This window comes from Rhynchophorus ferrugineus, unplaced genomic scaffold, assembly GCF_030347505.1.
Source record: "Rhynchophorus ferrugineus isolate W39M unplaced genomic scaffold, kcgeb_rfMv2 rfM8, whole genome shotgun sequence".
In the NCBI taxonomy this organism is placed as follows: domain Eukaryota; kingdom Metazoa; phylum Arthropoda; class Insecta; order Coleoptera; family Curculionidae; genus Rhynchophorus; species Rhynchophorus ferrugineus.
This window is the reverse complement of record NW_027472587.1, coordinates 27099671-27123864: the sequence shown is the minus strand read 5'-3', so window position 1 is coordinate 27123864 and position 24194 is coordinate 27099671. Positions and strand designations below refer to the sequence as shown.

The following is a 24194-nucleotide window of genomic DNA, read 5'->3' as shown; positions in this document are numbered from 1 at the left end:
AGTCTTAAACTAATATATAATTAATAATATTTTAAACTAATATATAATAAATATAAATATATAATAATAATCGTACTACATATAATACAATCTACAATTGATAGAAGACTTGTTCATCAGCCTGAATTAGCTATAAAACTGGTTTCTTCAATGAGAGATTGAAGTTACTATGGAAATTGACAAACTCATTCCTTAAAAGATCCTTGGAATTGATGATATTTCGTTTAAATTATCGGAAGGACCGACACGAAAAGCAGTCATCACGTTCACTAGTCATCAGACTTGAACATCTCTAGATAGATAAAGTCTTTCATTTTTATTTTATATATTTGTTTTTAAGTAAAATAATTATTTTCTTTCTGGAATAGAATAATTATAAGCGATAAGCCGGCTTGGTGGCGCAGTGGTAAAGGGGATGGGGACCGTCTTACTGTTGAGATAGCCGCGGAATCTTGCTGGGGCATGGTCGTAAATTTATGATTGTGATTGTTTAAAATTTGTGAATGTTCTAGGCAAGAGTGTAAAATCCGACAAGGAAAATGATCCACAGACCGGATGTCTTCTGGGATGATTTCTAAAGTTGGTCACTCGCCAGTCGGTAGGCTTAATGCTAAGGACCGTGATTCGGAGCCGACGTTAAACTTTAGGCCCAGTCCAGATAAACTCATAGTTGGCAAAAGGAGACTTAAACTTAAAAAAATTATAAGGGATAATTATAAGGAATAAATAGTGATTGGCAAAAGATATACCTCTGCCTAGGGCAATAGAAAAAGTGCAAGTGGCAGTCAACAAAATCTACAAATAGACGAAAGATAATAAAAACTTGAAAGATAATAAAAAACTCAATGGATGCCCGATTCCTCAAGCAGAATACCTTGGGTATATACAGCTAAATACCTTGGAATCCATCTTGACGGTAGATTAAATTGGAAGCATCACGTCAGACAAAAAGCAAAACACATTAGAACCAAAATAAAACAACTATACTGGTTAGTCGGAATATACTCTCAACTTGATCTAAAATCAAAGAGGTTGATCTATAATACAATTATAAAGCCAATTTGGACCTATGAAGTGCAAGTATGGGGTTGCACTAAAAATTCAAATCAGCTAGTTATACAACGCTGTCAAAACAAGGTTCTTCGATTGATTACCAATGCCTATCGCTATGTAATCAACGAAGAACTGCACGATGATCTGGAAATCAAATGGATTTGCGAAGTTATCCAAGATTTCGCCTTGAAACACGAAAGAAGATTACTAAATCATACTAACGTGGAAGTAATACAACTGCTGGACAGCGCGCAGGATGTCAGGAGATTGAAGCGAACAAAACCATACGAACCTATTTAAAGTATATACATTTAATATATATTTAACTATAGCTAAATATTAATAATTAATAAATAATTATAATTTTATAATTGAGGAATATATGCTGATGTATTTTCTCGCACTCGTCTTGCTTGTTAATTAATCCAAGCACATAGGGAAAGTAGTAATAAATTAATTGTAAATTAAGATTGTGCTAAACGTATTAATAAAGATGTTATAAAAAAGTAGTGATTTTAATCCTTCTTTTATCTATGTAAAATAATCTGTAATATATTGAAATATATATACAAAAGATATAACATTCCACAAAACGATATATAAAAACTTTATGAAGCTGCTCCTCTTTCCCATACACGTGTAACCTTACTATGATTTTATTTAAGGTAATATAACATACCTTGTCTGCCTTGTTTATCCAGCATCGACGCCATCTTTTCTCGTTCCCTGTTAGCTTGCGCCAACTCTTGTTGCAATTTGATTAACGTTTCCTGCGTCCGATGATCCATCGTTCTTCGTTGAGTGTCCATGCCGGTACGGACTTGTTGAATCTCAGCTCGCAGGACATCGCGTTCTTGTTCCATCGTCTTCCAGTCTAACTTGTCCCTCTCGAGCCTCTCGTGCATCCTAGCCAACTCTGTTGCCATCCGTTCAAACTCTATCTTGGTGGCTTCGTTCGTTTCCAGGGCCTTCGCCAGGTGCATTTGTGATTTCTCCAGTTCTTGGGCCAATCGGCCTGCTTCTAATTCGGTGGCGTTCCGAGCTTGGATAGCCTTCTCCAGTTTCTCTTTTAATCTCTCGATTTCCAGTCGTTCGTCGTTTCGAACTTTATCGGCGGCCAGAGTTTGTCTTCTTTCAGCTTGGGCCACCTAGAAAGTTAATATTCATATTTTTATATTCAATTAATATTAAATTAATTAATAAGCACAAAAAAGAATAAAGTTTAGAAATACAGGCAATTATGCAGTGCCTAAGAAATAGTTATTGTTTAAGCATCATTATTTTTAAATTTTTGTCCACAGTGTGTCATTTTAAATTAAAAGCTGTCATTTTAGAACTATTCCGGACTAAACAATCTGACCAATATTTATGATTAGATGATACCCAAGAGCACTTATAATTGTTTTTGTATCAAACAAAACTATCCAAATTTAATGTTGGATGATCTGATTTTTCTTTTGTCTCCAGACAAAAAGGGACCTTGTCTTTATAAACATTGGTAACAGAAAATCCATCCATGCTCCATTTTCCGATAAGCAATTCGTCAACTTCAAATACAAATTAAATGGCTTCTGTCCAGCATCAAGAACTTTGGCTAATAGTCATGTGCTTCATGGGCATTCGTTTCCATTTATTTATGCAAAATATTTTTGTCAAATTCCAAACAAACATGTTAAATATTATAACGATCTTTTTTTTATAAGTCAAGCATACAAAAAATATTTTTAACAAAAAATTGAACCGACTTCAAAAAAATAAATAAGGAACTCATTAAAATGTAAAAAATAATCAAACTTAATTTATTACGCATTTTTACACATAACATTTATTACACATTAATACATTTTTAACACAAAAACAGAAGGTTTTAACATAAAATATTTACGTAATAACCGTAATAACTTGTAGCGACCTTGAGCATGTCGAATTTTACATCGTGGAATAACGGTCTACAAAATACACAGAAATATAATCCCAGATGTTGAACACGGGCGGGGTGCCAACTGGAACCCGACAACGAATAGCTGGCGGCAACCCCGAGACGTTTATCTGGGATATTATTGAAGGGTATTTCGGTCATTCAGTGCTCAACCCTCGTTTGGTTTAGACGTGCCACCATCGACTGCCCAAGCCTCGTCAACAGGTAACTCCGCTGCCGTCCGTTTTATCATTTGTATTTTTAACATTTTTTTTATATTGTCAATAAATAACGGTCACATCATGTAAACACCACTGTTTCATTTCGTTTTACCTCCATTCACCGAGCCACATCATTTACCCTAAAAACTAAATTAATATCAGTTTGAAGCCGGTACCGTGCCCAAATAGTTATGTTAGAGATTTGTTTTGTTCCTTTTTAATTTTGTGTTTATGACACAAAATTATATTATTATTCTTGTATTGTATGAGGTCTCGTTAAAAGTCTAAGTTTCTTTTTTACATTTTAGTGAGTTATTATTTATTTTTTGAAGTCGGTTAAATTTTTTTGTTAAAAATATTTTATTTTTCTCTTTTTAGTGGTTAGATATTTGCTCAAAAAAAATACGCAGTTATTTTATTTAATATTACAATAGGTAGGCCAAGTAAAGGTGCAGCCCGTATATGAAAAAGTAGGAATAAAGAAACAATGATTGAAATTAAAGACCGATTCAAGCCCTAGGTTGCTACCTAGTCTAGGTGATTTGGCAAATTCTAACTAACAACGGGACCTCCGTTAGGCAGCTAAACGCTTTAACCATTACACCATGGTAGCAGTAGAGTATAATATTTATACGATGTTATATATACTATAGTTTGTGTTTAAAATGCAAACTGGACGGCTTCTGCATTGAACGACTTCCGATTTTCCGTCACATCAGCTCAGCAATAACATTATATACAAATATCTGATTATTATAGATAAAAATATGTGAAAACATTGCACGTGCCTTTGAAATTTGAGTGTTTTCCTCGATTTCCCCGCTTCCCCTAAGAAATCCTGACTTATTTCCAACCGGACTACCTCGGAAGTGCACTTTTTCGAGTAAAAAAAATTTTGAAAATCGGCCCAAAATTGACGGAGAAATCGGCGAACATACATTAAAATATATGTATATACAGGCGAACATTGAACCTCCTCCATTTTCCAAGTCAATTAAAAAACATATTACATACTCGTTAACATTTTATTTTACTATTCGTTCTAAGTAGCAGAATAAATATGATTTGGTTCCACATAGTTCAGGAATGTTAAAAATATTTCTGGAGGTATTCTGTTTGATAACAAATGTCATTTGTGACATTGTATTTAATTTTTTGTTAAAAGTTCTTCGTTGTAATTTCCTCTTTTTAATTTATAGGAAACATTAGCCTTCTTGTTATGGAACTTGTTCTCATCATTAGTCGATCTTCTTTCAATGTAATTTGGTCAGACATTCTGCTTAGGGACTTTTTCGTTATCTAAATTATATGTTGAGTTGATTCACGAATATAGATCGAGGTATTTCGCAAGATGGTTAATTTTTGTCTTCAAACATATTATAATTATTCTTCACATTTAACCCTTCGGGATTTTACAGTTATTATATAAGCTGCAATAAATTTTTCCAGGAAATAACCGTATGTTATCCGTGACTATAGATTAAATCGTTAGAGAGTAACTTTTTTAATGAGACTGCTTGCATCCAAAGTTCTTATTATTTCTATTCAATCTTTCTCTCTATGAAAATCAGACCTATATTATTTTTAATAATTTTTAAATTGAACCGCTTAGATTCCCGAACTATACCATATAATGGGAAAAAAATCCTATTGATTTAAATAATATATAACAGACAGGTACCTTACGCATAGTATATATAGATGGAGTTAGTAAATCTTAGATATGCCATGAGACGCTAAAATAACCATTAGAACACGTAACACTTCTACATTTTACTTGTTTTTTGAATTATGCCTTCTAATGAAAAACCTCGGCACGTTATAGTCCTGTGGGAGAAGTTTCTTGGTGCTCTTGGGAAAAGACGAAACTCTCCGAAATTTTCTCGAAATAAACGCTCGCTCTGCTATACAATGGTATTTAAAAATGTAGAAATATTTGACACGAAAAGACTTTACTTCTTATTTCCACGGAATATTTAGTTAGAAACCTATAAACAGTTTAACAGTTGAAGTTGTATTTGAAAATCATACAGTAATGGGTTTCCAGTGTTGTTAGATGGAAATTAAAACACGTCAACCGAAGAATAACTCAAGATTATATAATGATATAAATGGCGACTTTTAGTAATTTACAAGGAAACACAATCTTTGTATATAGGCCTACCTAATTCCAATTTCAATCCGAAAGGAAGACCCAGGGTTCTTTTTGAGGAGGCCTCAGTTAAAAAAAAAAGAAGAAGCGCAACTGAGTTAGGGAACAAAACTATAGAGCTACAGTTTGCTTCTCAGTTGGTTTCGGGAATTAATCGGGTTCAATCTACAATATCTTATTAATATTTAATCAATATCTTAACACCAAATCTTACCATGACAATTTTTTCAAACTTGTAATTGAAAAAATATGTATTTTTTCTTGTAAACTGCAAATGCCGATATTTTAAAACTTTTTTACAAAACAAAACACCAAGAAAATCTTCTGTGATGGGCTGCTGCGCGCTCTTGCGAACATTAGACACAATGCAAATAATTTCCAGGTTCTTCTTTTGACCGATTTAGATATATTAATTTTTTTCTGGATAATTTAGAACTAATATACCCTTTGAGATATGACTGCTTCGTATCAATACCTGGACACCCTGTATATTAAGTAAAAACATACAAAATATTTTTTAGTATATTGTTAGATCATGTACTAAATTATTAAAGACCGTTTACAAAATTAGAATAGGTGCTTTTATTTTTAAAATATCGAATTTTGTCCATATACCGCAACTACGTCACACTGTGTGGCAGTTTCATAGCTTCATCGGTATACTCTAACTTGCGATGGAAAATGAATCTATTACGATAATGGCAAGTAGATAAAGTGAGGATCAAGAAGCCGTTCACATCAACACCAAAGGGAAATACTCGTGGTTATAAGATCTTCCATTCAATATACGAGTAATACGATCAGCAAGCTATACAACAGCTTGAATATATTGATTGATACATTGTTGCAAAAAGGCCAACATTCAGCATGATGTTACTGTTAAATATATGACTTGTCTCGATACAAGAGCCAGTATAGAAAGGAGGAAGAAAAGTTAGTAGAGGGCGCTGTGACTTGTATCGAGTGGGTATAAATTACCAGGGATCAAAATAAAGTTCCTCTTTTGTTCCAAGGCCATAAGTGGTGTATTAATTCCATCCCGTCCCGAATCGTCAGTGATTTGTAATAGGTTATGGGCCCAGAATTCTCGGTGTAAATGAGAAGTAGTAGGGTGACGACGGAGAGTGCAGGGGAATGGAGATTAGGAAAAAAGTGTTTGGTTCGGTATAGTATATATATAGTTATATATACACGAAGGAAAGAGGAAGTAACAAGATGGCTGTATGCAACAGACGGAAATTAATTTCGGAGCACTAGAGCACTCAAAGATCAATGACCATCAGAAGGAACACCAGAAAACTAGAAAAATGTGATCTTGAGTTATAAGTAGGATAGAAGAAAACATTGTAGTCAATGTAGTAAATAGTGGTGCAGTGGTTAAGAGTTTGGAAGGTCAACCACGTGTATAATATACAAGGATTAGTGAAGCACTAGTAAACTAGTAATATGGGATCCAACAGAATTATCAGTAGGATAAAGAAAACATTGTAATTAATGTACCAATTAGTAGTGAAGAAGCGTTTAGTTAGAAAACATTAGAATTTGATATAAATATCAATTCAACACAACTGGATCCAAAGTGAAAGAAACATCAAATTGACGCTCGTATTATAAATGGAAAAATAGATCTAGATATTTATAACAGGAAATCGGAGGATTTAATTCTGAAACTTTCTTTCTGTCTTTATGAAGAAGAAGAATAGTTTATTGGAATGGAAAGAGAGAAGATAGTAGAGATTAAAGATTCACCAAAAACATATAATTTAACTGCTTGAGGAATTCTAGGGTACAAGAATATATAGAAGATTAAAAGGCATATAAGTTTCGTCAGTTACAAAATCACATCTAAACAGACCAATTTGGTAAGCCAATGGAAGCAAACTTCAATATGGATAATAGTGAAGAAATAATTAAAGATATACTGTTTAGAAAATATATAGAGAGACCAATATAAGGTGAGCAGATAAAATTCCAAAGAAGAATCTGTGAGTAAACCGATGCAGATAATTTTGCAAGAGAAAGGAAATTAGACGACCATGAGATATATGTCGCCTACTGTCTGCTTATTTCAACAGAAAAGACACCAATAGCTGAAGCTTTATCCGAAGACGAAGAAGAAAGCCCTAAGCAAAATTATTTAAGATATGATAAAGACGAACAGCACTTCTGATTTCGAGTTGGAAATGGAGTGATAATGAATTTGATAGTAATGGAAATAACAAACATATTAGGATTTGATGATGAATCTCGTCTAGATGACAAGAAGAATAAAACAAAGGGAACTGTGAAGAATGTTAAAAGAAAAGAAAAAAACAAAAGTGAACACCCATTAATAATTGATTCGGAATATAGAGATAAAGAACAGAAGAAAGCTCATAAAGCAGAATAATGTTAGTGAATGATTTGAGTTGAAAGTAATAAGTGAAGGTGATAAAGTTAGAAAACTGGAGAAAACTAAAATTGAGTACAATATTAGAAGCAGAAAATGGAGATAGTAATGACCAATGAGTCATGATACCTCAGTGATACCAGAAGACCATAGGCCATGTAAGGCAGAAGTGGACTTGAAGGAACAAGTTATGAAGACTGGTATGGTAATCAACTAGGAAGTTTTAATGGATTCATACTACTTGATAAAAGCATCCCAGAGGCATGGAAGAAATTCAATCGAAGAGTGTATATTTGGCATTCCAAGAACAAACTATAAAATCGATATTAAATTGGACAGTGTTGTGGCGACTATTTCTATGATTGTTCAAGGAGAGAATTGTGTTTAAGTAGAAAACTGACTGTTACGTTTGTTTATCACTTAATTGTGTAGATTCATTTGGTTACATTATTAATTAAAGTTAAAATTCTCGCAAGGTAGAAATAAAATAGTTCTAAGTTTGAACAAATTTGTATGTACAATGTAATAGTTTTGTTCTGGCAATTTAAATGTACTTTTGTAATCTTTGTTTACGATCTTAGTTAGGTTAAGTTAGATAGTACATTTAAATTGAAGGGGAGTGTTAAATATATGACTTGTCTCGATACAAGAGCCAGTATAGAAAGGAGGAAGAAAAGTTAGTAGAGGGCGCTGTGACTTGTATCGAGTGGGTATAAATTACCAGGGATCAAAATAAAGTTCCTCTTTTGTTCCAAGGCCATAAGTTGTGTATTAATTCCGTCCCGTCCCGAATCGTCAGTGATTCGTAACAGTTACAGCCCGATTGGGGAGTTACTACATGCTTTAATCGATGCAACATGGCTTAGCTGAAACACAGTTGTGAAATGCAGAAGAAAGGCGAAAATGGATCGATTATTAGATGCCTACCAAACCTATCATTCTTTCAACATGGTATCGTCATATGGCCGGAAACATTGGAAAAAGTTATGCAAAATGACAGAATATATTTTAATTAATTTATACTGTACTAATACTTCTCAATAGATGCCTTTTTTAGATGAAAAACCTGAATACAAAAACTGAAAAATCAGAATACATGTGTGGCGACCGCCACGACCCTTTAGGCCACCACCAATTCACCATCAACAACTACAAAGGTTGGCAACGCCGGTGGATTGGTACCATGCAGTTCCAGGGTATAAAAGACCATCACGACGACGTCTCGCTCTCTTTTCTTTTCACCGTCCCCTTGTAACAGTACCACTTCCACAGCGCTACCGTACTTCCTCTACTTAACCTAATATCCTGTCAATTCTCCCATCGACCACATGTATCAATCGTAAGTTAAAATAAACAACTTTGATTCAACCAGTGTTTTTAGTTCCCGTGCAAATTCCTTCCAAAAATAGTAGTGAGTGTTCTGACAAATAATCGCAGCGGCAGCCACACATTTCGACCGACCGACCGACCCGACGAACATTCCTACAATTGGTGACCCCGACGTGATCAAAGTGCCTAACAGGTAAATCAACTCAACATAAGCCACTCGACAGGTGCTTGACACGTACATGGAAGGATAGCACGAGGAACGGAACCCATCAACATCACGTGGTCGACGACATCCCACGAGACTAGCCTGATGGACGAAAACCACAGAAGCCCATCATGTATACCAGCAACACATGAACACCCTGGCATCACGAAACGGGACACGTAACCCACTTATAGGTACCCTCAAACAAAGCTAAACGCCCCAAGACGAACGACGTCCTGCTACAACTCCGATGGCAGCTGATCCCGTAAAACTCCTCGCTCAGGTTGGGATCCCCATCTCATCAGCAGTCCCCGGGCGTTTGTTTGCGTGATTGCGGGTGCATTCCGGAACTTGCACCACATATAGGTACGTTCCACGGCTGTTCCACTAGGAGGGGAGTTATGTGGCGACCGCCACGACCCTTTAGGCCACCACCAATTCACCATCAACAACTACAAAGGTTGGCAACGCCGGTGGATTGGTACCATGCAGTTCCAGGGTATAAAAGACCATCACGACGACGTCTCGCTCTCTTTTCTTTTCACCGTCCCCTTGTAACAGTACCACTTCCACAGCGCTACCGTACTTCCTCTACTTAACCTAATATCCTGTCAATTCTCCCATCGACCACATGTATCAATCGTAAGTTAAAATAAACAACTTTGATTCAACCAGTGTTTTTAGTTCCCGTGCAAATTCCTTCCAAAAATAGTAGTGAGTGTTCTGACAAATAATCGCAGCGGCAGCCACACATTTCGACCGACCGACCGACCCGACGAACTTTCCTACACATGCAACGGCGTAATACAAATTAATTTTCTAAAAACCTAACAAGAAAATGGTTACAATAATTTTATGTTTACCTCCATTCTGAGTTTTTCATTATCCTTTTCCATCTTTTCACTCTGTACTTTCAGTTTCTCGTAACGATCTCGAAGTTTCTCCAACTCGATAACTGCCCTCTCCAACTCCATGCGTTGTTTGTCCTGAGTGGCTTGGGCTTTGGACACGTCCTGTCTCGCCAAGTCCAGTTGCATGCTGGCTTCGTGCATCTTGGTCTCCAGTTGTTGATTGTTGGCAAGCGTCCGTTGAAGATCGTCCTTGAGACGTTCGATTTCAGCGGATTTTTCTTTCTCCTGTTCGAAACCGTATTTGCTTCGACTATTTTCGACAAGGGCGAGTTCTTTTCGGCTCTTGTCCAAATCGCCGAGCGTTTTGTCCAATCGCTCGCGTAACCGATCGATTTCGGAGCGAAGACGTTCGTTTTCTTCTTTGGTTCGTGTTTCGTCACGTTCGTATCTGTAAAAAGAGCATTAACGTTAAGTATAGTAAATATACGAGTATAAATAATTCTTATTTTCTGTTAATAAATAAGGGGTTCGTGAAAAAGTAATTTCGTTTTATTCTCATGTGCGCTATATATGCTGTGTTTTGATTGATGATAATTGGGCTCATTTTCGGTAAAGCCACAATTCTACCACTTATTCGCCTTTCTTTCTTCTTTCAATATCTTGTTTTTAATATTTTGTTCCCGGTTCCATATCTTCCATTTACCCCAAAAAAAATAATTTCAGTCTTTCTGAAGAAAGTATTGCTTTAAACTTGAATGTCTCTAGTATTATGTATGCAATGAAGCGCGTTAAAATGGTAACAGTCCATGAAACATTATATATATATACATATATATATATATATATATATATATATATATATATATATATATATATGATTTTAATAAAATGTATTGTATTGTGTTTCCATTCTTTTTAGTGGTTTATTAGAATTGATATGCTAAGAACCGCGCATATGATTGGTGTATTTCTATAGTTATATACTACTCTATATTATATACATATTTTAAGTATAAGACCAAGCTGACACAAGAAAATACCGTATGCATTATATTGTTGGTAGGTTTTAAACTATCTTTTTTTATTTTATTCGACCACATCAATAATATCATCATCATCGTAATATTAAGTCAATAATCAGCGCCTGGAATAAGGGAGATTGTCTATTCCTTCCTTGTTGATGCTGCAGGACTTCTAATATTTTTATTAAATCTCGTTATAGTTGATGATTGGTCGCAGCTGTTGCAGCTGGTCTCGAAAAATGTCGGTCTCTTATTCCATGTTTTTTCGCAATAGTTCTGTGAAATTTCGGAAGAATCGTTCACTATTCATTCGATATTATTTTGATTGCCGATAACTTTGCTCAATCAAAAGATAAGTAAGTTTGGTTTTCACAAATAGTTTATTTAGTTTATTTGGTCTCTACGTTTTTGTTTCGTTATGATTGAAAAATTATATCCGCTAAATGGTGAGCGCAATCGCTATGCAACTTTCGGCTCTTCTCAAGACATTTTTTATGAAATCCTGCAACATCTGAGGCTGAATTTCTTCAATTACGAGACGAATATTGTCTTTAAAACTTTGAATCGTTTGGGACTTATTCACATAAACTTTTGATTTAAAAAAACCCATTAGCTAATGTCTGGTACTGTCAAATCCGGAGATCTGACCTTATAACTGAATTGTTGAATGACCTGTGTGTAGTGTTGTCCCATCTCGCTGAAACCACATGTCCTCTAGTCCTTGTTTTTCCATTTCAGGCACAAGAATATTTCGAATCATGTCTTGGTACCGTTCAGCAGTAACAGTAACTTGGCAGTAGCCTTGGTCCTTTTCAAAAATAGGGACCAATAATGTTTCCAGCATGAATACCACGCTATACGGTTGTTTTTAGCGGATGCAATGATGAATTAATGTTTCATTAATTAATTGAAGGTTCTGTGTTTCCCAAAACCGACTGTTCTGTTTATTGACGTGGCCTGCAATCAAAATGTTAGAGGGACTTTTGCCCCATCTGTTATTTGTAAAATAGGACTTGTTTCATATAATGTAAATACTTTTAATAATTATAACGCTACAAATTACTTAACCGAACTCGTGTTCGCTGATGATAGCGTTATATCCACTGAAATACTTTTTGCATTCTTCATGATCTACTATGCCCAGCAAAGCCTTATAGTTAGAGAATTTTAATGAAGAAAATACCAAAATATTGATAACTGCCAGATAATCCGTCATTGTAAATTTTTGCAACATCCATTTAGAATACATGCAAGTATTTGGTATTAATAATACAGGAGAATAAATTGGCACACAGCTAACGGCGAAATAACATGCCGAAACGGCTAAGCTATAGGAACTTTAGACTAAAATATGCCCCTTTCTGAAATGGTTTAGGTATGTCTGTCATATGTAGAGTGAATTAATTTCTCAGACTTCTATGAAAAAATTCACCTTTGGGATGGATATACATCAAACAGCTCTGAAAAAGACATAGACCAAAATCATAGAAATAGATTTGAATAATAGGAGACATTGGCTAGAACAGTTGCGGCCAAATCCTGCGACAACAGCGTGTTGGTTGAGAAGTAGACAGTTCCCCCAAGTTCGGTTATAGATCGATAATGATGATGAATGAAAATAAACGTGTTTACGTAATTTTCTTCTTTATATCCTTTTCATATCTTTATATCATTTCCTGGCATGGTAGGATGCAGCACGATCTATATAACATAAACTATTCATTACCTGGAGAATCTGTCCCTTCCGGAACCGCCCGTCGATTCTCGAAGATGGTCGTACTCGGCTACCACTTTCCGGAACTCGTTTTGAAGCTTGTCGTGTTTATCTCGATGCTTCTCCACCTCAATGGACAGCCTGGAGATTTCTTCTTGCGATTTGTCGTAGGCACTCTGGGTCTTCGTGTTCTGGGCCTGCGCACGCTCGATCTCGTACTGCATGCGCTCGTTGTCGGCGAAGAGTTTCTCCCGTTCACCTTGCAGTCTTCGTAGTTCGATTTGTGTCTTCTCGTATCGATCTCGGATCTAATTCAAAGAAATTAACATCCTGATATACTGGTATCACTGTTACCGTTAACGAAAAACATTTTGAGACAATACAAACCATCTCTGCGTCGATGTTAGCACGTTCAATCTCCTCCTTGTGTTTGTCCTCAAGTTCCTTGCTTCTGTTCAGCTGCATCGAGGTGCGTTCGTACATCTCCTGGACCCGTTGGATTTCCTCTTGTAGTTTCCGTTGATCCTCCCTGGATTTCGACACAGATATCTGTTGCTTCTCGATTTCGATCTCCAATCTTTCTTTGTCAGCCTGGACAGTGTCCAATTTGTTTTGTAGGCGATAAACGTCGCTTTGGGACCTAAACAAATCACAAAATTTAGTAAATATTTTTGTGTTTTAATAATAATATCATCAAAAATAATGAACTAATATATATTATTGCCAATATATGGTTTATTCCATTTCTGGCACTTCTTATTTGTAAGAAATGAGGGAATTCGTGTTCACGCTCATGGTTATACGGAAGTCTAAAAGAGGACTTTTTGGTAGATATATTGTTATTTATTTATCTTGAATGAATGAACATTTGGTTATCAACCATGTATTTCAAAGAATAATCGCAAAGAAAATATGGGTTATATATGCCCCGAAAAGTGAGGACGAATAGAAATTACACACCAATCACAAATATCAGTATTGAAAAAAATTTCAGGATTTTTTGAAATTATTCCACATTATTCCAACTTTAACTTCATCATATTTTAAACTTTTTGCTTTTACATATTAATATCTAATATATAAAAATCTCTTGTCACAGTTCTCGTGTTTATACTCCTCCGAAACGGCTTTTACCGACCGATTTTAATGAAATTTCACAGTATATACACAGTACAGGGCGGCTCATCCCAGATTTTTTAAAAAAATTTTTGGACAAATTCTTTTATTTTTATTTTTTTATTATGTGGCATTAAAAAATACATACAGCCCTAAATTTTCACCCTGGCAACATCCACCACTACTTTCAAAAAGTGATACTAGTAATTCAATCACTTTCAACTTCGGTCGGTAACTGAATCAATTAGCAGTTGATCGGTTATCCCTGTTAGGGGTCTACCGGGGTCACTTATCACCACGTAAACGGCACGGAGTAGGGATGGGAGCATTCTTCTCTCTCGCTTACAATAAACTGTTTCTCATTTCTTACTCAGTTTTTGGAAAAATTTGGGCCATTATTATTTGTTGTACATCGTAGTAGTGACGTTCACAATTATCATTTTATTATTTTCGTGTAAATTTTCACTAAATTCATTATAAATTTGCAGGTTTGTAATTATTATTATTAGTTATTAATATTAAGAGTATTTCTACTGTATTACTCTAAAGGAAGAATATTGTGAAAGGTAAGTTTAAAAAGCACATTAATATTATAATGTTTTTCATAATACGTTTACGAATATTATTTTACTATTTAAGTGTAATTCTCAAGTAAATTTATTATTAATTTGCACGACCGTCATTATTCATTCCTTAAATTCGCTAATTAAATACAAATATGGCAATAGAAATATAATTTAAATAAGATATAAATAAAAACATTATACTTTTTTTCAACATTAAGTAATTTAATTTTTTTAACAGAAAACAATGCGAACACGATATAGAGGGGATTTTTTGGGCCGTAAAACACGCGACAGCTATGCAGAATGCAAGAGCCGAAAGAAATGCAGAACAAATCCAGCAAGATAATACTGATGCACGTGCAAGAATGGCGCGATTGCATCAAGTAGAATCAGAAGATGTACGAGATAAGCGAAATGAAGAAAGAAGATTACAGCAAAGACGATCACGCCGATTCACATTCAACGGACTGAGAGCAACAGAACAACAAGGCCAACGGGAAAGTCAAGCATTTATCTCTCAGTCATTCCTCCGCCTAGCATTCGCTTATGCAAAAGTAATAATTTGAGCTATGGACAAGGAATGACTGCATTGTAATACTCTTAAATTCGAAAATGAGCCAACCGTGATGTGTTGCACATCAGGAAAGGTCCAACTACTTATTATTGATACACCACCTGAACCATTGAAAGGTTTGCTGTTTGGCACGGATCCAGATCCTAACGTGTCTCTGATATCAATTCGAACATTCAATTCATGTTTCCAAATGACGTCATTCGGAGCAACAGAAATAGTTAAAAATAATATTGTATATGCATGTCAATAATGCAATTCAACATTTAAAATCGAGGGTCAAATTTATCATAAAGTGGACTTATTCTGCCAATGCAAAACAATGAATTCAGAATTCTTTGTGTACATAAAATAATAATGTTAAAGTAAACTGATACAATTAATAGTTTGTGCGTTGCTATTTTCACATTCCTTCATCAACGTTCACGGCGCTCAAACCTGATGAAAAAAAAGTAGTGAGACAAAGGAAAAATAATTCAAAAGTTTTGAATTAGCGAGAAAACGAATACTTTTCAATATTTTTTTCATTGTCTCAATATTCTTTTTAATTGGGGCCTGCCTTTTCCACTCACAGACTACATACACACATTTTCAATAGATAAGCTGTAATTTAGTTATGTCATAGATTAGAGGAAGGTAATTTAGATTTGTCATGTTTTTAAAAGCGAATTTGTTCATTGGTCACAACAAAAACCAATCAAAGATTTTGATCGATAATGTTTCGTCACTATTCTGGTAAAACAATAATTCCGAATCTGTAGAACTGTTGAGATATCTGCACTAACAACTGAAGCAAGTGAATTCTCCTTCATTTTTAACATTTTTTAAAGCAATTTATGCAATAACCATAATTTTGCAGAAATTTGAACAAATGGTAGCTGGATTCGGAGTATATGGTGAATGTATCGAGAATTCTAAACCACCCTCTCTCAATTTTTTTTCAGATTTTTTTTGAGTCTGTGTTCCCTGCTTCGATCGTATTAATTGTTGAGGGTAGACAGCTGTTATTAATGGTTTCGGCAAGTTCGAATAGGCCAAGTCCACCATATGTAGTGTTGTATTGGTGAATCTTTGTGTGTGAATCAAACGATTTTTAAAACAATGTAGAAATAATTACTTACCTATCGTATTTCTCCATAAGTTTCTCCAGTTCTTTATGGACGTTTTCTTTGTCATCCAACGCTTTCTGTGACGAGTAAATGGTCTTCTCCAATTTATCCTTTAATATGTCGATTTCTGTGAAGGCGTCGTCTCGTTCTATTTGAAGTTTTTGCTAAAACATTAAGATACACAATTATTTCCTTGACATACTTCTAGGCATGTAGCAGGTCAATTGAAAAGTCCGCAACCTGACACATAGATGGCGTTAATAGAATTAAATCCATATGTTTTTTAGTTAGCTCTAACCCTCAAAAGATGAAAATTTAACAGCTCTCAGATCACTAGTTTGTGAATTACAGCATTTTGAGTGAAGCAACTTTTGTTATTGTGAAAAAAATGGATAAAAAGGAATTTCCCGTATAGATAAAATATTGCTTTTTGAAAGGAACAATACAGTTGAAGCAACAATTTGGTGATGCCTAGTTCCCGGACATTGCCCCAGGAAAATCAACCATCAAGGATTGGTATGCTAAGTTTAGACGTGATGAAATGAGCACCGAAGACGGTAAATGCAGTCCAAAAGAGGATGTTACCGACGAAAATATTAAAATAATCCACAAAATAATTTTCAGTGAACGAAAATTGAAATTGAGTGAAATAGCAGATACTGTAAATATATCAACTGAACGTATACATCATATCATTCACGAATATTTGGGTACGAGAAAGCTCTGTGCAAAGTGGGTGCCGCGCGAGCTCACTTTTGAACAAAAAAAAACAATGATGAGTTGATGATTCGAAGCAGTGTTTGAAGGTGATCAAGCGTAATAAACTTGAGTTTCTGCATCAATGTGTGACAATGGATGAAACATGGCTCTACCATTTCACTCCGAGGTCTAATCCAAGTAGACTGCACACAATGAACCGGCTTCAAAGCGTGGAAAAACGCAATAGTCGGCTAGCAAGGTTATGGCGTCTGTATTTTGGGATGCGCATGGAATAACTTTCAAAAAGGAAGTACTACAAAAATGGTATCGAATAGTTGGAGGGTCGCTATAATCAGTGTATCACCCTTGAAGGGAATTTTGTTGAATAAAAAATAAAAAATAAAAATAAAAATTAGTTTTTATTTTGGTAAAAAATGTGTTTTAGTATGGTAGGCGGGGGAATTGACCTGTTATAACCCCTTTGAAGAATCCTGCTAAATTTTTGGCATCATGGCCCACCAGCCCAACTAAAATTGTGTAGACTGGTTCGCTTACATGTTCTGATGCATCAGACAGCATTCTAACTCTTTTTCGCTAAGGTAAAATAAGAAGGGATTTTCTGCTCCAAGTTTAAAACGAACTTCAATTGACACTATGTTGGATGCCTTTTTATGACTTTTTCTCTCCCTTCTACATCATATTCATATAATATACAGTTGATCAGTCCATCTCAAGTGTGTATTGCACATTTTAGAATGGATAAAAACATTGGACAAAGAATTTGTCTGACTTGGTGGAAGATTTGTTTTATTTTGATCGACCATCATCGTTTTAAACTTGAATTGACATTACCAAAAATGAAGGGAATTGTGAATGAAAAATTTAAAATGAACAAATTCATCTAATAATATTAGGTTTGAATTATTACAGTATACGGTATTAGGTACGCATACTAAAATGCCCTTTCCGATAAAATATTTATATTCCCCTCACCTGTAACATATGAGCCTTCTCCCATCTTTCCTTCAATACATCCAGTTCGGTTTCCATGTCCGTTTTCTCCCTCTGGACCTTCGACATCTGGTTAAGCTGTAGATCTAATCGTTCTTTCAGCTTGTCGCACTCGTCCTGGAAGCTGTCGCGTTCCTTTTGTAGTCGATTAACTGTGGTCTGAAACGGGAGTAGGATGGTCAGGGGTTGTTGTTTTTCCCACTTTATTTCTCACGAAGTTCATTAAAGTTCGATTTGTTGCGGTCATTAAGGGATAGTACAACGAAAATAAAGGAAATGTTCAGTAAAACAGTTTTAACTTGACGGCTCAGAAATTCAATCAACAAAAAGCATTATCAGTAAAACAGTTTTAATCAGACACTTCGGAATTTCCTTTTTTTTCTGTTAAACAACCTAAATTAATTACTAGATAAGGTAATAATAAATTAACGACAATATAATGTAGGTTTTAGGATTAATTATTTAATATTGTGTTAAAAAACAGTACAAATCAGTACAGTAAGTTAAAATTTAAGTCCGGGAAAATTAAGTTCGGTTTTCCATAAATATTAATATATAGTCTATCTAGTAAAACAGCCAAAGAACGTCATCAAAATTGATGACGTCAGCACGTTGCAATTTTTTTCGCATTAGCTTAGAATTTTCGTTTAGATCTGTTGCCGGTTTTTAACTTTAAATACTGTCAGTAATGTTTCGAAGAATTTGGCAATTAACACAGACTAGTAATAATTACAAATCAGATAGCATTTTGTATCCTTTTGACTAGGTAAAATGAGAAGGATAAATTTGCTCTCAGTTTAAAACGAATTTTAATTCATATATGACGTGCGTTGAAAGGATTATGGTTTTAAAGTTGCATATTTTAAGTAAAATTTATCCAATGAAGCCATACTATAGTACTTTTGAAAGGTAACTGTTCATATATTATTTTAATTTCTCAGAACAAAGTCCTGAGTAGCATTGTGGGCGCACCCAAATACTACAGGACTGACTACCTACATCGAGACCTTCAGATGCCCACAGTCAGTCAAAATATCAAGAGAATTGCAAGGGGGGGTGAGCAAAGGCTCCATTCTCATGAGAATATTGGAATATTGCAACTTTTGGGTAGTACCAGAGCAGGATACAGACTCAAAAGTATCAAGTTATCTGATCTTGTGTAGTGTTGTATAATGAAGTAGGTGCAGTTAATAAAAAATACAGCAGTGATATGTATAAACATTATTTCACCAGAGACTGAGGGAGGGCCGATAGTTTCTTCTAGTTATATACCTAGATTTAAGTTGTCATTAAAAACAAATTGTAGGTTAGTAGGAAACGACAAGCAACAATGTAATAATTAAATAATAAAAAAATATTATTTTAAAGAAAAAGGTGATCACTACTTAGTACTACTGACAATAAGAAAGGACAATGAAGCTGTATAATAAAAATAGTCAACAAAGTGGGGTATGGGATATGAAATCAAAATATAAGCAGAAAATATACCGAATTATTAACCCAGAAGTTTGACAGAGGGATAAAATATTACCGAGGACAAATAACTGTACAAAACTGGAGTTAATTCAATTTCTTATTTAAGGTAGAGAAATTGGTCTGTGACAGAACAAAAGAAGATCTGACTAAAAAACAGCATTGTGGACTACGCACAAGACTACTCAATATACAAAAAAACGAGAAAGAGAGGAACAGTAAAACGAGTGATATAACTGGCAAAAAAATGAACATAATTTAATAATTTATAATGATGAAGACAAACAGAAAAAAAATCTGAAACTTTTATACAAAATTTTAAAAACCTATAGAAGATAAAAGCATACATTTATAGACACATAAAAGATAAAAAGAAGATATAGCCATAACTGAAGATAAAATTATAAAGCAGAAGAATTTCAAGAGTTGTTCTGACCGCAGGAATCATACATTCATAAACAACATATATATTGGCCACTTAAGAAATAAAGTGAAAGTACAGAAGAAACTTACTTAAAAAATGTATTGAGAAAACTGAAGAGCGGATAACCACCGTGTCAAAATAAGATTATCGGAAATATCGAGCCCATAGGATTGGCAAATGGTATTTATTATTCAAAAACAGATATACCTTCATATTCGTTAATATGGAAAAGGCATTTACCAAGCAGGTGTAAGTAAAAATATTGTTTAAATAATTCGAGAAATATACAGTAAAAATACCAATGCCGCCATAACATGAGAACAAAGACCTTCGAAACACAAGCAGGTCTAAGACAAAGTGGATGTTTATAAAATTAGTTGGATAAAATAATATAGAAATGTCAAACAGACAAAATAGGGCTACCTATAGGGTATAAAAATATGGAAAAAATAGAAATAAGCGGTAGCGGCCTTCATAGATGTAATAATAATAAACGAAGACTGGCACAGAATACGGAATGATTATGAATTAAAGTAAAATGAAAGTAGGAGCACAGTTAGGAATTTTGCTGTTGTTAAACAATCCGTTTTTTTCATCCTAAAAGAAATTAAAGAAGAAAAAGAGTAGAAAATATGCAGTTAAAGGAATTATATTAGAATGCCTATAAGTTTATTATTACAACAAAAATTTTCTTGGAAGAATTCAATGTTTCACCAAAGCCTTGTGTATACGTTTAATATCCAGTATTTTATATATTATTAATTAATATACAGAAATTTTATGGAATCGGTTATGGATATCTTCTGCGGGATGTAATATCAACATAATATAAGTATTTCGGAATAAAGTTTTGAGAAGTATTGTGGATGTACCCAGGTACTACAGGAACAATTACTTAAATTGAGAGCTTAGGATTCCAACTATTATACGGTATATTAACGGTAAGACAAAAGTCACGATTTTCGCGCCATCTTGGTTATGTGACGTTTAGCCAGTCGTCTATTTCGCTTTAACCATTGTGTTGTGTAGACGTCTGAATTTTATTATGGATAAATATTCGCCACAAGAATGTGCAGAAATAGTGACAATATTTATTGAAAATAATCGTTCCATTACTGACACTTAGAGGAAATTGCGTCAAAAATATCTTAATGGTTCAGTGCTTCATAAAATCACAATTTATCGTTTGCATGCTAATTTTCGACAGTACTGTACGATAACAGACAGGTTTCGTTCTGGAAGACAAAGGACGTCTCGTAACGCTGAAAATGTGGCTCTGGTACGCACTAGTGAAACATCAGTCCGGAGAAGTGTTTCCCAGTTACACATTTCTGCGCAGTATAAGGCGAATTTTGAAAACTGATTTGAAAATTTTGCAATCGTAAGGTTGTCTGGTGAAATTGAAGATTTTTCGTCTAAATTGATAATGAATCGCTCGTGTAGCCACGTCAACAAATAGAACAGTCGGTTTTGGGGAACACATAATCCTAAATTAATTCATGAAACATTATTGCATCCACCAAAAACAATATTCATGCTGGAAACATAATTGGTCGCTATTTTTTTGAAAATGGCCAAGATGTTGCAGTTATTGTTAGTGCTGAACGGTACCAAGACATGATTCGAAATTTTCTTGTACCTGAAATGGACGACCAAGAAGTAGAGGACATGTAGTTTCAGCAAGATCACACACACATAGCTCGTTCAAGTTCCCACAAAGACTAATTTCGCGTTATTAAGTAATTAAGTGGCGATTTAGTATGGCCACACATTTCCTTATGCGGTTTTTTAAAATCCAAAATTTATATGTATAAGCCCCAAATTATTCAACATCTTAAAGACAATATTCGTCACGAAAGTGAAGTAATTCAGCCTCAGATGTTGAAGAATGTTATGAAAAAATGCCTTAAAAAGAGCCGAAAGTGGCATAGCGAATTGCGGTCACCATTTAGTCGATATAATTATTCAGTCACAATGAAAAAATATATACATCAAGACCAAATATTTTTTATGAAAACCAGACTGACTTATCTTTTCTTTGAGCAAAGTTATAGGCAATCAAAATGGTAGCGGGACTTTCGCCTCACGTTGATTTTTCAGCCAGCTCATTATTTTCAGTTATTAATTTATTCTATTTTAAAATATTTAGACTTAATTACTTTTAAAGTATTATTCTTGCGTATATATTTAAAAGATCTTTGAGGATTCGTTATCATACGTGTCCAGTCTATAAATAGAATTTTACTCAATCACAGCTAAAAGTTAGGGACATCATGAAAGTAGGGTGACAATACACCGCCATTAGTTGGAAATTGGGGCAATGTAATGTAATATTCATGCCAGAATGACGTCAGAAAAGTGCCCATTGTAAAAACAGTGAATGGTTATGCACGTAGATGTTATACGACAATGTTGCGTGTTGACAATTTTTGATAAATATAGGCGGGCGACTTTATTTTGGCTTCGCACTGTGCAATAGCGCGACATTAAACAACTCTTTTTATAGGCACGTTCCTTTCGTGTTTTAAAGAGTTTAACTATAGATGGATAGTATTTTTACTTAATTAAATTATGTTTCCAAACAAACTTGAGGTGGTTATGTAGCAGTAAACAAATTTTACTACAATATTGCTTGAAGAGTTTTTCTCTGGTCTAAAAGGTAATTTTATTTAATTCTTATCTCTATCAAACTCGAAAATAACAGTAGTGCTTCCTCAATAAAATTAAATGAACAGAAAGAAATAGAGCTAGAAATCAGTAAATTCACCTTCAATTACAATGTCAAAAAAGCTGTATCTGCAAAGGAAGGTAGTACTGTAAGGTTATGCAGGTCACTGTTCCTCTCCAGGTGTTTGTTTCAAGTGATAAAGAGTGTTTATATATCCATTTTCTGGTTAATTTAAAAAATGAACAGATTTTCAGTATTATTTTGTCGCTTTGGCAGATGCCGTCATTTCGCGACTATACAATAGTACCGTAGAAAAGGGGACGGGGTCAGACATAAAGTATAAAATTTATAAATAAATAAATAAAATTATAAAAAACACAAACAGAGGAGCCAAACAGACAGCACACATCAGTATCAACACCGAAGTGGTAATGGTTATTTGGTCAGTAACACTTAACTTCAACAAACAGAACAGTCGGTTTTGGAGAACACAGAATCCTAAATTAATTTATGAAACATCATTGCATCCACCAAAAACAATATTCATGCTGGAAACATGATAATTTATTAACTGATTATTAATTATTATTGATTGATTAATTAAAACACATAATTGGTCGTTATTTTTTTGAAAATGGCCAAGATGTTGCAGTTATTGTTAGTGCTGAACGGTACCAAGACATGATTCGAAATTTTCTTGTACCTGAAATGGAAGAGCAATGACTAGAGGAAATGTGGTTTCAGCAAGATGGGGCCACTACACACACAGCTCGTTGAATAATTCAATTATTGAATGAAGTTTTCCCACAAAGACTAATTTCGCGTTATTAAGTAATTAAGTGGCGATTTAGTATGGCCACACATTTCCTTATGCGGTTTTTTAAAATCCAAAATTTATATGTATAAGCCCCAAATTATTCAACATCTTAAAGACAATATTCGTCACGAAAGTGAAGTAATTCAGCCTCAGATGTTGAAGAATGTTATGAAAAAATGCCTTAAAAAGAGCCGAAAGTGGCATAGCGAATTGCGGCCACCATTTAGTCGATATAATTATTCAGTCACAATGAAAAAATATATACATCAAGACCAAATATTTTTTATGAAAACCAGACTGACTTATCTTTTCTTTGAGCAAAGTTATAGGCAATCAAAATGGTAGCGGGACTTTCGCCTCACGTTGATTTTTCAGCCAGCTCATTATTTTCAGTTATTAATTTATTCTATTTTAAAATATTTAGACTTAATTACTTTTAAAGTATTATTCTTGCGTATATATTTAAAAGATCTTTGAGGATTCGTTATCATACGTGTCCAGTCTATAAATAGAATTTTACTCAATCACAGCTAAAAGTTAGGGACATCATGAAAGTAGGGTGACAATACACCGCCATTAGTTGGAAATTGGGGCAATGTAATGTAATATTCATGCCAGAATGACGTCAGAAAAGTGCCCATTGTAAAAACAGTGAATGGTTATGCACGTAGATGTTATACGACAATGTTGCGTGTTGACAATTTTTGATAAATATAGGCGGGCGACTTTATTTTGGCTTCGCACTGTGCAATAGCGCGATATTAAACAACTCTTTTTATAGGCACGTTCCTTTCGTGTTTTAAAGAGTTTAACTATAGATGGATAGTATTTTTACTTAATTAAATTATGTTTCCAAACAAACTTGAGGTGGTTATGTAGCAGTAAA

At 34.4% G+C, this 24194-nt stretch overlaps 1 protein-coding gene across 4 annotated transcripts in view; it reads right to left on the bottom strand.

The window, feature by feature from the left end:
- brp (ELKS/RAB6-interacting/CAST family member bruchpilot) overlaps window positions 1-24194 on the bottom strand; it is a 272388-nt gene that overhangs the window by 32987 nt on the left and 215207 nt on the right. For all 4 annotated transcript variants that reach the window (XM_076411147.1, XM_076411149.1, XM_076411150.1 and 1 more), the window contains 6 exons: window positions 17909-18085; window positions 16229-16380; window positions 13242-13494; window positions 12867-13162; window positions 10131-10566; window positions 1733-2201 (listed from right to left, as the gene is read on the bottom strand). In XM_076411147.1, coding sequence (XP_076267262.1) covers window positions 1733-2201; window positions 10131-10566; window positions 12867-13162; window positions 13242-13494; window positions 16229-16380; window positions 17909-18085 — 1783 coding nt within the window. The remainder of the gene's footprint in view (window positions 1-1732; window positions 2202-10130; window positions 10567-12866; window positions 13163-13241; window positions 13495-16228; window positions 16381-17908; window positions 18086-24194) is intronic.